The sequence below is a fragment of the Lampetra fluviatilis genome, chromosome 43 (assembly GCF_964198595.1).
Source record: "Lampetra fluviatilis chromosome 43, kcLamFluv1.1, whole genome shotgun sequence".
Taxonomy (NCBI): domain Eukaryota; kingdom Metazoa; phylum Chordata; class Hyperoartia; order Petromyzontiformes; family Petromyzontidae; genus Lampetra; species Lampetra fluviatilis.
The window spans coordinates 1,071,788-1,085,566 of NC_136317.1; the positions used below are offsets into that span (position 1 = coordinate 1,071,788).

At 46.6% G+C, this 13,779-nt stretch overlaps 2 protein-coding genes across 6 annotated transcripts; one reads left to right on the plus strand and one right to left on the minus strand.

Moving 5' to 3' along the window:
- Positions 1-628: 628 nt before the first annotated feature.
- Positions 629-5,752, plus strand: LIPT2 (lipoyl(octanoyl) transferase 2). Of its 4 annotated transcripts, none has more exons than XM_078876075.1 (4): positions 629-690; positions 2,462-3,367; positions 3,841-4,114; positions 4,766-5,752. In XM_078876075.1, the coding sequence occupies exons 2-4, from the start codon at positions 3,170-3,172 to the stop codon at positions 5,020-5,022; spliced, it is 729 nt and encodes a 242-aa protein (XP_078732201.1). In that variant the 5' UTR covers positions 629-690; positions 2,462-3,169; the 3' UTR covers positions 5,023-5,752. The 4 variants fall into 4 exon arrangements, with proteins under 4 accessions (XP_078732201.1, XP_078732200.1, XP_078732199.1 ...); XM_078876074.1 differs by lacking the exon at positions 629-690 and adding an exon at positions 1,266-1,299; XM_078876073.1 differs by lacking the exon at positions 629-690 and adding an exon at positions 1,436-1,511.
- An 813-nt stretch (positions 5,753-6,565) lies between these two features.
- Positions 6,566-13,693, minus strand: LOC144946984 (uncharacterized). 2 transcript variants are annotated; one of them, XM_078876072.1, is made up of 9 exons: positions 13,590-13,693; positions 13,136-13,222; positions 11,358-11,429; positions 11,181-11,252; positions 10,017-10,126; positions 9,287-9,359; positions 8,335-8,500; positions 7,601-7,798; positions 6,566-7,124 (listed from the first exon to the last, which is right to left on the minus strand). In XM_078876072.1, exons 2-9 carry the CDS (start codon positions 13,142-13,144, stop codon positions 6,892-6,894), a joined length of 933 nt encoding a protein of 310 aa, XP_078732198.1. In that variant the 5' UTR covers positions 13,145-13,222; positions 13,590-13,693; the 3' UTR covers positions 6,566-6,891. The 2 variants fall into 2 exon arrangements, with proteins under 2 accessions (XP_078732198.1, XP_078732197.1); XM_078876071.1 differs by having other exon boundaries at positions 13,558-13,693.
- Between the last annotated feature and the right edge of the window lie 86 nt (positions 13,694-13,779).

The following is a 13,779-nucleotide window of genomic DNA, read 5'->3' on the forward strand; positions in this document are numbered from 1 at the left end:
TTGGCGTTGAGATTTGTGGATGGGATTGAGTGGGTTGAGTGGGTCTCTATGGTCCAGCTCGCCATCTTGTGGATAGACTCAATACTCTGTTCCATCACCTGATGACGGTCGCTTGTGTTGCGATCGAAACGTCGTGATTTATTGTATTTTCTACCTACGTGACTTTACCGAAAGAACCAAAAAGTATGGATTCCTGCAATCACGAAAGCTTCAAATGAAGATTGATAGACTCAATGTTTTGTGATGTAGTGTGCATCGCACGTGTACATTTTGCAAGTGGGCACTGCACGAATGTTGTGTCGTGAGAGATCAGAATGGATTTTATTCATGTCGTATGCCCATCGCATCGAATAGTCCAGATCCTTGGAGACGAGGCTTGGGGAATCACACAAATACTATGTATGGGAACCTCCCAGGGTTTACGGACCTTGGCCAGGAGATGGCAGTGCATGCAAGTTCATTTGTGCGTTTTATAGATACACGGTAAGTACAGGAAAGCCGAGTCACCAGTAATGCGATGGTGGCGATGTAACCCAAAACTATCTATGGACCATATATGGAGGAGAAAGTGAAAAAACCTGCACGAACTCCCGCTCCAAAAGCCCTCTTCTCGTCGTGGCTAGCAGACCTCATTGGCATGGACGCAGGGATCGAATAGTCATGTGAAACTCCTCGATCCTCTGGATGGAGGTAAACGCAGCAAGATGCTGTGATTTGTGAACTCGTCTGCGGATCTTTTGAGTGCCAGCCCCTCAAAGACGAGCAATGTTTTTGTGTACGTGTACGGTCATCGTTTGCTTTCCAAAAGCTTAAAAATTCCTGAGTCTCAATGAGACTTTCCTGGGTAAATGTGTTTTTTTACATCTACTGTATTCTATCATACCTCATCAGTATAATTTTGACTACTGTACAGTATTAGCTTTTTTTACCAACACTATCACCACTATTACAGAAGTAGAAAATGACAATCACTCTAATCATCATTCACATCTCCATCTACATGACCACTATTACATCGCCACCATCAGTGATCAATTTCATCATCACCACCACCACCACTATAATCACCATCGCAATCTTCACCACAACCACCATCATCATTATCATCAGTCATCACCAGAATCACCACCATTACTATAAAAAACACCATCACTCCCATCACAACCACCATCACTCCCATCACCACCACCACAATTCCACCACCATCACTCCCATCATCACCACTCTCACCCCCCACCCCCCAGCCCCCGTTACGTTGTGCGCATGCGCACTGAACCCCCATCACAGAGCCCGGTGTTTGTGAGTCACTTTGCCCGCACTTTGCATCGTTCCCCACCCGAATATAAACGCCACATTTGTTATACCTCTCAATTTCAGTAATGTGTCCTTTGTATTCGCAAAGTCTTCGTTAACGATGTAACGACATTTGAGAGTTGTAAAAGTCGTACTTCGTCTCGACCCACGCAGGGGTTAAATCTAGAACTCGACTAGGCAGGCCGCCCGTCTGACAGGTTGATTATGCAAATACATTATTAAACACTTGTAGCCTACTGCATCGCTGGCGTTTAACTTAGACAAGAATGAAAATATTTTAATTCGCACGGTGTCAATTAAATGTATAATATACGATTGCAGTAACATCAAATGCTTGTTTAGCTTGACATCTACGGAAGCTCGGTGGCTGTTATACTCGGTTCGCGTTTTAAAAAGACCGCAAATTGTGACATTAATATGAATGAATATTCTTTAATATGAATTCCATAGTTTTTTTTGTTATTACCTGTCAGTAAAAAATTAATCCATGTACCTATTGGCGGGACAACGTTCTGGGCAGTAGAAGACCATGCATTAAAAACCCATTGTACCGTACTGATTGATGTTCTACCACATCGATGCTTTCCACCCTCGCCATTACACTACTGAATGCACAAAAACACGTGAAATTATTCCGCACTTAATTACATCTCTGAGTGAAAGTAAAACATTGCTTTTGACTTATAAGATAATTTAGTTAAGTAACAGAGAGGAAGCGTGCTGCCACCTACTGTGCGGACGAGAGGTCACTTGAAGGCATCTTCGTGGAATCTGGATGCCGGTCTCTAACATGAAGGGTTGCACTGCTCTGAGATACATGCGAATGGATACTTTGTCTCAACCTAATGCCTATAGCACACTCAGGGGTCTATACTCTATAGTGTCATCCTCATAATCGAGGGTGGATGACCATGATAGATGCTTTCCATATGTCGTGTTCTTCAGCATCTCACACGGAGTCTTGTAAAATTGCCCAAACTCTCCCACCAACTGATCTGCGTGTATCCTCTTCCACTGATCCCTTCCATTTTCCCTTGCAGAATCACCTTCAAGTCCTGCGTATGGCACCTCATCAACTTTCTGAAGGTAACATTGGGGAAAGGAAAACAAACATTAAAATCCCACGCTGCAATCTCCCCTGTTGCAGGACCTTACCGATGGAGGGCGGCGCGGGCTATGGTGGCTAGGGACCCGGCGGCAGGGCTGGCGGTGTTCGTGAACGTGCTGGGCGTTGCCGTTTTCCTGCTCGTCGTGCTACGGCACCTGCTGGAGGTGCGGCACGCGGCCCCGCGGGCCAGCGGCCACGCCGCGTTGCGGACCGAGGGCGTCTACGAGGCCAGGCCGCGGAGGGTCGGAGACTCGCGGGGACGCCGGCTCGTCTTTGAGAGGATCGCGGAGTCGTGAGACCGATGCATGCACAGCGGTTGTGACCTTGACAGCGGTTGTGACCTTTACAAGGCTGTTGAGGAGGTGCTACTGTCGTTTAAAAAAAAGAGTCATTAGCGATAAGCTTTAAATCCCAGGCAGGACTATCTTGAAAGTCTTGGGGGAGCAGTAAGACTTGTGGAAATACACAACGTATTAATTTACGTTTGCTTTTTAAAGTATCGAGCTAAGATTTTCCTGACTGAAGGAATAAAATATTAATGAGTACTTTCTAAAAAATATCTAATAACAAACCTAATCACAAGATGGAGCAAAACTAAAAAATCAGGGCAAGGTAAAACAGACAAAACAATCAAGAAATATGAATACATAGTAAGAAAATTATTTATCTAACTTTTGGATTTACCGAAGATTGGTTTCGAGCACTTGGGAGGACTGAACTGGTGAAGGGGGGGAGTTGGAGCGAGCCATGGCAGCGGCGGTGGCGGCAGGTCGCGTGGTGCGGGTGGTGTCGCTGGGCCGCGTGGGGTATGCGCAGGCCCTCGCCGTGCAGACGCGTCTGGCGCGAGCGCTGCTGGACCACCTGGCGGCGCCCAGCGGCCCTGCACCGCCCGACACCCTGCTCCTGTGTGAGCACGAGCCCGTGTACACTGTGGGCATCCGCCAGGTGAGTGACACCGCACGGCCAGGGTGGCTGTGTGGGAGTTTGAAGGATGATGTGTTGTATGTGGCTGTGACGTGACCCAGCAGAAATGCGTTGATCGCTTTTTGCAGGTGTTTGCGGTTCGAGCCAGCTGTCCACCCCGATTAATACTCCAGGTGTATTAACCGCAAAAGTTTTTGTGCTGTCTTCGTCACAGCGGATGGTAATGATCCTGTGATGTTATTTGGAAAAGAATAGACCAAATTAAATGTGCCTGCATCATGGTACAAACTTTGCCATATTTGAAAAATTATCAGTAAATTCTGTAAAACCACACGATATTTCCCCCAATTACCAGACTAGATTTTTGTGATAGTGTCATGCTATACAAATTCCACGCATAGCACCAAATGTACTTATCGTTATTATGTAAAATGGCTTATTTATGTAATAATTATTCATGACACAAAACTCCTAAACGAATGAACGCAAACCAGGCGCCGTACCCCGCCGAGGTGGAGACCCGGCTCCGAGCTCTGGGTGCCGACTTCCACCGCACGAACCGCGGCGGCCTCATCACGTTCCACGGACCGGGCCAGCTCGTGTGCTACCCCGTGCTGCACCTAGCCCGGCACCGCAGGAGCCTGCGCTGGTACGTCTGCCAGCTGGAGCGAGTGGCAGCGGACGCATGCCGCGACCTCGGCGTGCCCGCCCACTCGCATGAGCAGCACACGGGTGTCTGGGTCGGCGAGCGCAAGATCTGCGCCATCGGTGAGCGGCACGCGCCAAGCAGACCGCGGCTCAATTAAAATTGTTATCGCATCGTTTGCCGTGAGGTGCGATGCAATGTAACCTTCGTTGTGGTTGAAGATATCGGCGCTGCTGTAATTTTCATTATAATTGATCCCAAACCTGTGTTTGCTCAGGATGCATGGATGCACTGCTGTGTGAGTCAAAGGGGGGAATGAGACAGACAGGCTGGAAATGTTATAAAAATCTCCAATATGGATTCGTCCATCAGATTCTTACACGTTAAGAATTTAATCTCAGAATAGTTTTTCTTCATTTTGTTTAAACCTACTCGGGGTGGAGTAGTGGCGCATTCATTTGATCACTGTGCCGTGAAACTCCTGCAACCCAAGTTGAATTCCAAGCCACAGTTAACATCAGTGGCGAGTGATATCTGAACTATTCCTGGGCGCTCCCTTCACCATCTAAGCTGACTAGCTTGGTGAAGTATGGTTAAGAAATCCCCATGGCTGACATGGCATGGGGAGTTCTTTATCCAGTTATGGATTGACACAAGAGCTGACACATTGACTAAGCTGTTAACAACCTAGCGAGGGGCAGTACTTCTTTCGCACAGGAGACCTGGGACTAATGCTGTTGTGACAACTGCTTAAGCTGAGTATTCTGTACCAGGTATCCACTGCGCCCGCTTTGTGACGTGGCATGGCCTCGCACTCAACTGCGACTGCGACCTGCGCTGGTTCGAGCACGTGGTGCCGTGCGGCCTAGAGGGACTGGGCGTCACGTCACTGTCGCGCGAGCTGGACCGTCGCGTGGCCATCCCAGAGGCCGAGATGCCGCTCCTGCGCGCCTTCGCCCGCCACTTCCAGTGCGAGCTGGTGCCTGGCAGCCTGGACCTCCCGAGCGACGAACCACAACCCCAACGCTAAGGCCGTCGTCGATGCTATAATGAACATATGTACAAGTGGCCTATGAGAAAATCACCCGGAATACTCCCGATCCTGTCAGATATCACAAGCTAAGCTGACTTGAGCCTAGCTAGTGGTTGGATGGGCGACCACCTTCATTAAACATGTCGTTGGCTCCCAAGGACAGTACAGAAAATTTCAATTTGACGGATGTACATATAAAACATACAAATGTTAAAATGGACAGCCATTTGTCAATCTATTTCTGCATGGCCTCCCCGTTCCACGTCAGTCAGCAAGGTTGTTTGACCATACTTCGCCATGCTGGTCAGTGCGGGTTGGTGAAGGGGAAGCCCAAGACCAGTTCAGATAAAACTCACCACCGATGTTCGTTGTGCCTGGGTATGAACGTGGGTCAGCAGACTCGTCGCGCAGTGCACTAGCTTCTGCACCACTGCTCCACCATATGTGAACGTACAAATGTGAACTTTACTTATATCTAGGTAAGAGCCTATTTTGACAAAAGTTTATTTTGCAAGGGAGACCTTCGATGAAGAGAATGTATGGTAAACAAAACAAAAATCGAAATATGGAAAAGATCAACAAAGATGATAAAATTGATTTATCAAAAAAATACATGTAAACATGAAAACAAAATATATTTAAGATTTACAATCCATAAAAACAAATTGCTACATTTCTTTGTTCAAATGTAACACCAGCACCTACAATAAAAGACACATTATTACTCTTTGGGGTTTTGCTATAGATTTCTTAATTTTGTTTTCACAAAATATCTGTGTTCATGATTGTTAGTGTCCACATTGAGGATTCCCGTTCTGCTCCATTGCCAAGTCGAAAGGTGGTATCAGTGCTGGGAAGATGTCACCCAGAAGTGGATTGAGAATAGCTGTTGACAATGGTGATGATGTGAGAGTGACAAGGGCTCAGTTTATTTCCAAAAAATTTAAACAATTTTTTTTTATCTTGGTTCTTTCGGTAAAGTCACGTAGAATGGAAATAATAAAAATAAAACATAATAAAATAATTCTCACGACGTTTCGGCCACAACGCAAGCAGCCGACCTGGTCTTCACCCGAGGACGTCTGCTTGCGTTGTGGCCGAAACGTCGTGAGAATTATTTTATTATGTTTTATTTTTATTATTTTATTATTTCCATTTTACGTGACTTTACCGAAAGAACCAAGAAGATGAATCCCTGCAGTCACGAAAGCTTTAAATCGAAATTGTATCTTTTTTATGTGACCAGGTAAGGCTCAATGAGATATATAACTCGTTTTCAGAAGCGACCTGACCACAAGCGATAGCTCAACGAAGTGGCTTATCACATGGACATTTATAGTAGCCAAATACTCTAAGCGCATGTTTCTAAATGGCGGAGGGATAAACCGGAGAAACTCAGAGAAAAACTTACGTGACCATCGGGAGAACATGCAGAATCCTAACGTACAGGCGTCGGCGTCGAAACCACGACCTCCTTCATACCAGGCAAGGGAGTTAACTATGGTTATTAAAATGAGTTATGTGCTTTCATTTGTAGGGAAAAAAGTTCATGAGGTGCAATTTTCAAGTGGTCCACGAAAAAAAGTTCTGAGAACCTCTTGCTTAAGTGTTCACAATTGCTCAGTTTATTTGATAAAAAGTTTTGCTGATCAGTGTTAAGAGCTTTTAAATATCCGTTAACTTCCAGAGAATTAAGCTTAAGGCTGTAAAATGCCTGCAGATATGACACGGGGCATAAGTGGAACATCCAAGGCGAGCCAGCGTGCCTTTTGTACGTGTGTACACGTCGTGCGTCTTCTGCGATCGGACCGACGTCGCCCAGACCACCGGCAAAGTCTCTTCTCTTTCAATGTTCCTCGTTAAGTCTCAGTTGGGGTTTGGCCGCAGGGGAGGTGGACCCAACTCAAACTGCCACCCTCCCGCACCTTCATCCGCCACCGATTGTCTGGGTTGTGTCGCCAGGGTCACGGGCCGGCCAATGAAAGGAGCGGGCCGAGGGCTGGGGGGTGTGGCCGCGCGCGGTGGTGGGCTGCTGTTTGACATGACTGAGCGCATGGACTCCATGTGCAGCTGAGTGAGGGGCGGGAGCTCCTCCAGCACTGTAAGAGACACAGGTGATGTCAGATGAGGCTCACAGTGTGATCGTCTCATCTCCTTTAGGGACCATCAAACATTGATCCACTGCTCGATGAAAGCCTCTTTAAGCCATCGGCATCTCAATCCTGTGACAATCCACTGGACACCTGCACACGCACTTTTCGGTACTATGAACACGCATTTTTTTTTTTAAACAGGCAACCCTTGCAAGGGTAGAAAGACACGCAAAAGATGATTTCTAGACAGCAAAAAGGAGCAATTGTGACCAAGGGTTCGGTCCTTGCAACAACTCATGAGTCCTGATTGCAACTTAATTTAGACAGTGGCAGGACAAAGATTTTCATCTTTTGTTACCAATCGTCAGGAGACGATGCTGTATGCATCAGAGCCTTATGTGTACGAACCCTCTCTGAGTGACAAGGAAGTTATTGTCCCCGCAGAGATTCCCACCACTGCCTTGCCCCGTCCCTGCTGTTACCTGCAGAGCGCAGCGGTTTGCTGCGATCCGCGGTGGCACACACGCGGTGCAGGAAGGCGAGCAGCGCGCCTGTCGCCAGACCCCTCTCGGTGGGCGGGAGGGCGTGCAGGGCAGCCATGTCCAGTGCCAGGGGGTTGCGGGGTGCAGGCCACGCGCACAGGCGCACCACCTCCGCCACCACGTCCCACACGTGCACGTCTACACACGCACGCGGCAAGCGTAGTGAGCAAACCGCTGTACCAACGTTCCCCCCACCCCGCTATCCACAGTTCAGGCAAACGCACAAAGATGCGCACACAGCAACGATTGCAACAACAAACGCCATTCACCACTAAGCTGTGGTGATGTCACGACTGCGCTTGTGTTGGGCAGGGTGCACTTTGACGTTATCAAGTGAAGTTTTGAAGGCTGGCTGGCAGGTCATGGAACAATTCAAGGTGTATTTGGTTATTTAATGATAGACATGTACCACCTGCGCTCCCTATTGTGCCACATTTTTGACATGTAGCTGCCCAGTGTTCTGCAGGTCATCACGTTTGTAAGTGCAGTGCGTGAACACCACATGTCAGTGGCAAACTAACGTCACGGCTTGGATTCTCCAGTGGAAAAACGAATCTGGCGCACTCCCGATTCGTGCTGGACTGGCTCGGCACGGCACAGCACAGCTTGGTTGTACAGTGGAAAAGAGGTATGAAGCGACTGCCATATAGAGACACGAGCACACACTGACCCACCGGCATTGGGCCAGGCGGAGGTGGTGCGCAGCTTGAGTGGGTTATCTCGCACGGACGCGTCGCTTGTGTCCAGGCGCAGCAGCCGCTCGTGGCTGGAGCGAGCCCACACGTAGGGGCAGCCGTAGCGCGCGTAGCCGGCCACCAGGAAGAGCGTCCGGCCCTCTCCCTGCCGGCAAACACGGTCGTTCCGAACCCGTTAGATGTCATCCCGTGAACGAGAATGCGATTCATCCCTAGAATCGTGATCGATTTTCGGGTTAGGACACGTGACGATCTGGCCAAATTAGGTGACCTAACCTAAAAATCAATTATGTATCTTAATATTGACCGTGGAAAACCAGTGTTAATTCCTCAATGTTAACTAATTTTAATGACCAATGAGTTGGAAATCGTAAAATGCCTCGAGTTTCCTGGCTGGCTGCTGGCTGGGCTCCTCTCAACCCCAACAATAAATCAATCGTGGCTGCGGGCTGCTGCCACCAAAACTAGCTGAGTAACTTGCTAAATGGGATTTTTCACGTAACAAATAAACAATTTAAGTGAAAATGCAGAAGAAATTCGGAAGAAAATAGGGAACACTGAAGTAATGCATACACAAGGTTGACACGGTTAATTTCACATTTGTTCCCCTACGCATGTAATGCTTTCACCAGCATATTCTCTTAACACTAGAGAATATAACAAAAAAACCTCACAATAAATGTTTGTACATAAAAAAAAACATTACTTTTAGTGCACCAAGCACAAGATTGTGAGAAAAACATGAAAATGATAGCCACCTCTTATTTTCCATTGCAGGGCCAACGGGTTCTCAACTTGTTAACTAACTTTAATATCCATGGAGGGTTTAGATAGTGTCAGCGAAGGATGTAATACAGACGTGGGAAGTGCCGTTGATATGTAGTGCAAGAAGGTGCAAGGCTTTTTTTTACTTTGTGATTTGGGCATGTACCGGTAGGCTGGGCTCTTTTTCGCATGGAGAGGCTGGAGGAAGACCCACATCCATGTGTCCGAACCCACTTATTCTGCACTCGCACACACGCACACATGCACACACATCTACGATGTACATTAGTCACAAATAGCTAAAATATGTCGACAATAACCAGGGCCTTAATGGCCATCGATTTTCCGAAGCTTTTATTTGAAAAAAATGGGACTCGGAAGCCATATCTTTCACAAGCGTGTTCTAGACTCAGAATAGTCAATACACTGTAGTGTATTGACTAACGTCATTCATAAAACAGGTGATTGTTACGATTACGTGCTCAATTCAAACCCAATGCAGCTGTTTGGCACAATAGAGCAAAAAATGTACAGTCCTGTTATACATTGTGGGTGTTGGTGAATAGTTCTTGCCCATAATGTATTGGCAGCACAGCTGAATTTGTTGATGAGGTCATGATGAGATTCGGAACGTGAAAACCGGTTGAGAGTTTTCCTGCTTAAATGTTGCTAGAAAACATTGGTGCAGAAGACTCATAGGTGGGTGGACAAACATTTTTATGAAGTTGAACGCAACATCGTCTCTTCATTATTGTATTACCCACAATGCACCACAACGTTGCGTAAATGTAAGCGTTACCAAATGTAAATCGGATAATTATTTTTAAAAAATGTGACCACAAAAATGTAAGTGGAGCAGTGTTGACGGCAATTGGCAATGCTGAGGGCGACCAAACCTTTTCTGTGTGCGTAAGGAGATGAGGAGGGAGGCGGTGTCATAAGGCAAAGCTGCAGCGTTGAAGCTCCCACTCAGCGACGCTGTGGCGCCAACACATGCTCCCGCACTCTGCTCGCACCACAAATGAGCATCTAATTTTAGATGTGACGAGCAACGCCTTGCCCATGACATAATAATTGTGCTTTTTACACATTGCGCCTGTGTGATATTGTTTTCCCACGTTTTTTTTACAATATCACTTGAAGATCTGCTATTTTGTGAAGTTAACAGTAACACGTACATCTGTTGTGGCTTCTGTTTTGTCTGCTGCCTCAGAATGTGTCAAATTATCGCCCTGCTCAAATTAGAGTGGGGCATTGGTAAGCTCCATTGGTGGTCCAGAATCAGTGGTGAAAGCCTCACAATTCTGTGGTGGTGGCCAGTCTAAACAACTTCCCACAAAGTGGTACTCATTTCATTAACCCCAGAAGGACGAAAAGCTGATTTTCTAACGTGAACTTGCAAATGTATAATTGCAGAACAGCAATATTAGAGCCTCCACAATATGAAAATGGTTCACGGCGCAGCAGTTGACTATTTTACATCTCATATTTTTTCTCAATTTTATCCCGATTGTGCTTTTGGCAATGTGAGACATAGTATCCATTTTCTTGGAAGGGGATATTTTAGAGCTACCTCTGAAATATCTTCAAGTGACCTCTGCTCCACCCAAGAGGGTTGGGTATACTCTTTCCCACCCACTTTGCCACCGAGCGTATTTTGCCACACGACAGTCAAACTAATACTCTTTGTTTTTTTCGGTAAAGTCAAGTAGGTGAAAACAAAATAAAATAAATAATGATTTTTAATTTTATTTTGTTTTCACCTACGTGACTTTACCGAAAAAAAATCAAAGAGTATGGATCCGTGCAGTTACGAAAACTTCAAATCTAGAGTCAAACTAATATGTATAATTCCTTGCGCTGGTATATAGCCGAATGAAGTGCAGAGCCAAATGTATATGCGAGTGTAGTTTTGTGCAGTCAACATCAACCCAGTTTAATCACGGGAGGACGCCTGCATTTGAATCCAGGGATATCACCACTGTCAGCTCATTGTTCTGACCTCTGAGCCACTCAGCTTTCTCAATTTAAGACATCATCAACTCGACCTTTCAACTTACGTCGCTCTGATTGAGAACTGTCAGCGCCAGCTCCTCTCTGCCCCTCAGGTAGGAAGAAAAGTAGCGGAATCCCTGGACAACACAGAGTTGAGTGAGGTCAACATGCGTGAGATCGCCACTTACCTTTCCAAAGTCAATAATTTGTAACTTAAGATTTAAGTTAAAGTGACTTCCAACCCTGAGTGTGCCAAGGACGGTGAGGTCATTTAGGAAGCTCTGCAGTTTTCTCTTCAGCTCCCTTTCCTTCTCCTGATGGGCGAAACGAGTAAATCCATGCGTCACCATCAATCTCCACTCACGCACACGCACGTACGTGCACCACATTTATCGGACTAGACATCCGAGACAAATGTTTCCATGTGCTAACGATCACTGCTAAAAGGCACAGATCACGTTAGCGGAGATGTAAGCACTATGACTCGTACAGTGGCTTTTCCACTGTGCTGACAATTAGAGGCACTTTTAAGAGATAATGTACAGTAAAGCATGACCACTTGCCAACAACGCTTTCATTGTTTTAACCCCAGTTTGAATTGGACTACTTGACAAAGAGAGAAAAGTGCATTTTTCCATTTAAAATGTACAGCTAGCATGTGCACCACTCTTGTGTCAGAGAATGGCATTGGACTACGAATTCAAAGATCCACTAATGACTTCACTTTAGTAGCCAATTTTGTTCACACATGGATACAGCACACCTATTATATTGCCTACAAAGGTTTTCTGCTGCACGTCCAACCAAAACTGGCGATTCCCAAAGCTGGAATAAGCCACATCAAGTGTAATACATTGCTCGCCTTGCTGATACAATTCGCAACTCTTTAGATTCCAATTTTACAGGTAGGAACAACAGGTTCCACACTGCCCACCAGGGACTATTTGTCTGTGTGTCGTGCATATTTGTCGGCCGTGCACGAATGCGCTGTCCAACCAAGTTCCAACCTGCCCACTCCGAAGGAACGTGTTAATTACAGAGAACTGGATTTGAACCCAGATTTTCCGGGGTACCGGTTTAGTGTCTCTTGCACAGCATTTGCCAACTGAGCTACCTAGCCAACTAATCTACGTCGACATCATTTCAACACACATTCACCTTTCAGACACCTCGTGAATTGCCCATGGCTAAGGAATGTTTGAACACTTATTAACACCACACCAGTCTGCAGAGCCACACGTGAACACGTGTGAAAAGACTTCGCAACGCTTTTAAGTGACAAGCGGTTTCAAGGGACCACGTAGAACATTTACACAAATAGAATGCATGGGGTTTCAAGTGGCCAGGCATAACCGTAAAAGAAAACTTGTATCATTTAAATGGGCCACATAACCCCTCAGGGTGTAAAGGTGCCACATTCCCTTATGTATAAAGGGTTTAAAGAGACCGGGTTTAACTTACAATTATGGTGCCCATATGTATAAATGTTGAACTTCCATAGAGTTTAAAGCAGCTGTTCTCAGCCCGCTGAGAGGGGTGAAATACGTTTAAGGGACGTACAGGCTGCGGCATGGATACCGTGGTGGAGAAATCTAAGAAAAGCTGTTTCGGTTGTGGACCAATCAACTTCAAGGACAGTGCATATCATTATCAGAGTTGTGTTTTTTGTTTGCATTTTGACTGCTTGTGTTGTGGTTATTGAAAACATGATCCCTTGTATAAAGGTGTCAGTTTTTGTACCAGTTGAAAGGGTAAAAACCTATTACTAAATCAACGTGAACCAAATGTCTAACAGCCTTTGACTGTCTGCGTGGACACATGCCCACTGTGCATTGTCGCCTAAGTAAAATTGCGAGGTGTCTTGATCGTGGGAGAACCAATCACGTCTAACTTGTATGCAAATAGGATCCAATAGTACTTAATAAGACCATATATATGACTTAACAACAGGAGCCAGGAACACGCTCCACACACAGAGGGCCCACAACGTTTAAAGGGATCGCGTATCAGCTGTACTCACTGTGCTCATGCTGACATCCCCACGCCGCGACCTCGCCGCATGTCACGCAGATCTACGACGTTCCGACACCGCCGCTTCTCTCTCCATCTGCGAAACGAAGAGGCGACATCAATTCAAAAGAGTTGCAGAGTTAGAGATTACTAAATAATAAGACACGGACGTAACAGCACGCCGCTGTGTATCTGTTGGCAGTGAATTTGCAAGGCGGCTTCAAATGCTTGCCCCTTAGTCAATGATAACGTTGGCAAGACAACGCCGTTAATTACATCGGGTTATAATTAAACATTGTGCCAATTAGCAGGGCGCCGGCTGCCATTCATTCCCAGGCTGCTGAACAGTGATGTAATGGTTACAACACGACGACTAAGCTGGTGTCTATGCGGTATGTACTAACCGCGCTCGGCTCTGCGCATGATTAATACCTAATTTGTGGTTGCCTCAAGCGAAGCATTACGTTTACAGTGGGATGTCCGCGCAGGCTGCTGGCACGAGTTGACGGCTCACGACGCCGCCGCCGCCGTCACCCCCTGACATCGCTAGGCGACGGAGGAGCCAATCGGGGCCGTACATTCCATAGACAGAACACGCGTTGGCCCTGCCCACAAGGACTCGCCGACCAATGGGACGCAGCCGTCGCGCAGTCG

Coding starts and splice junctions, on each gene's coding strand:
- LIPT2 (XM_078876075.1), top strand. CDS start 3,170: ATGGCAGCGGCGGTGGCGGCAGGTCGCGTGGTGCGGGTGGTGTCGCTG. Junction 3,368..3,840: donor ACACTGTGGGCATCCGCCAG/GTGAGTGACACC, acceptor AACGCAAACCAG/GCGCCGTACCCCGCCGAGGT. Junction 4,115..4,765: donor GCGCAAGATCTGCGCCATCG/GTGAGCGGCACG, acceptor ATTCTGTACCAG/GTATCCACTGCGCCCGCTTT.
- LOC144946984 (XM_078876072.1), bottom strand. Junction 8,501..9,286: donor AAAAAGAGCCCAGCCTACCG/GTACATGCCCAA, acceptor GTTTGCCGGCAG/GGAGAGGGCCGGACGCTCTT. Junction 7,125..7,600: donor CAAACCGCTGCGCTCTGCAG/GTAACAGCAGGG, acceptor TGTCTCTTACAG/TGCTGGAGGAGCTCCCGCCC.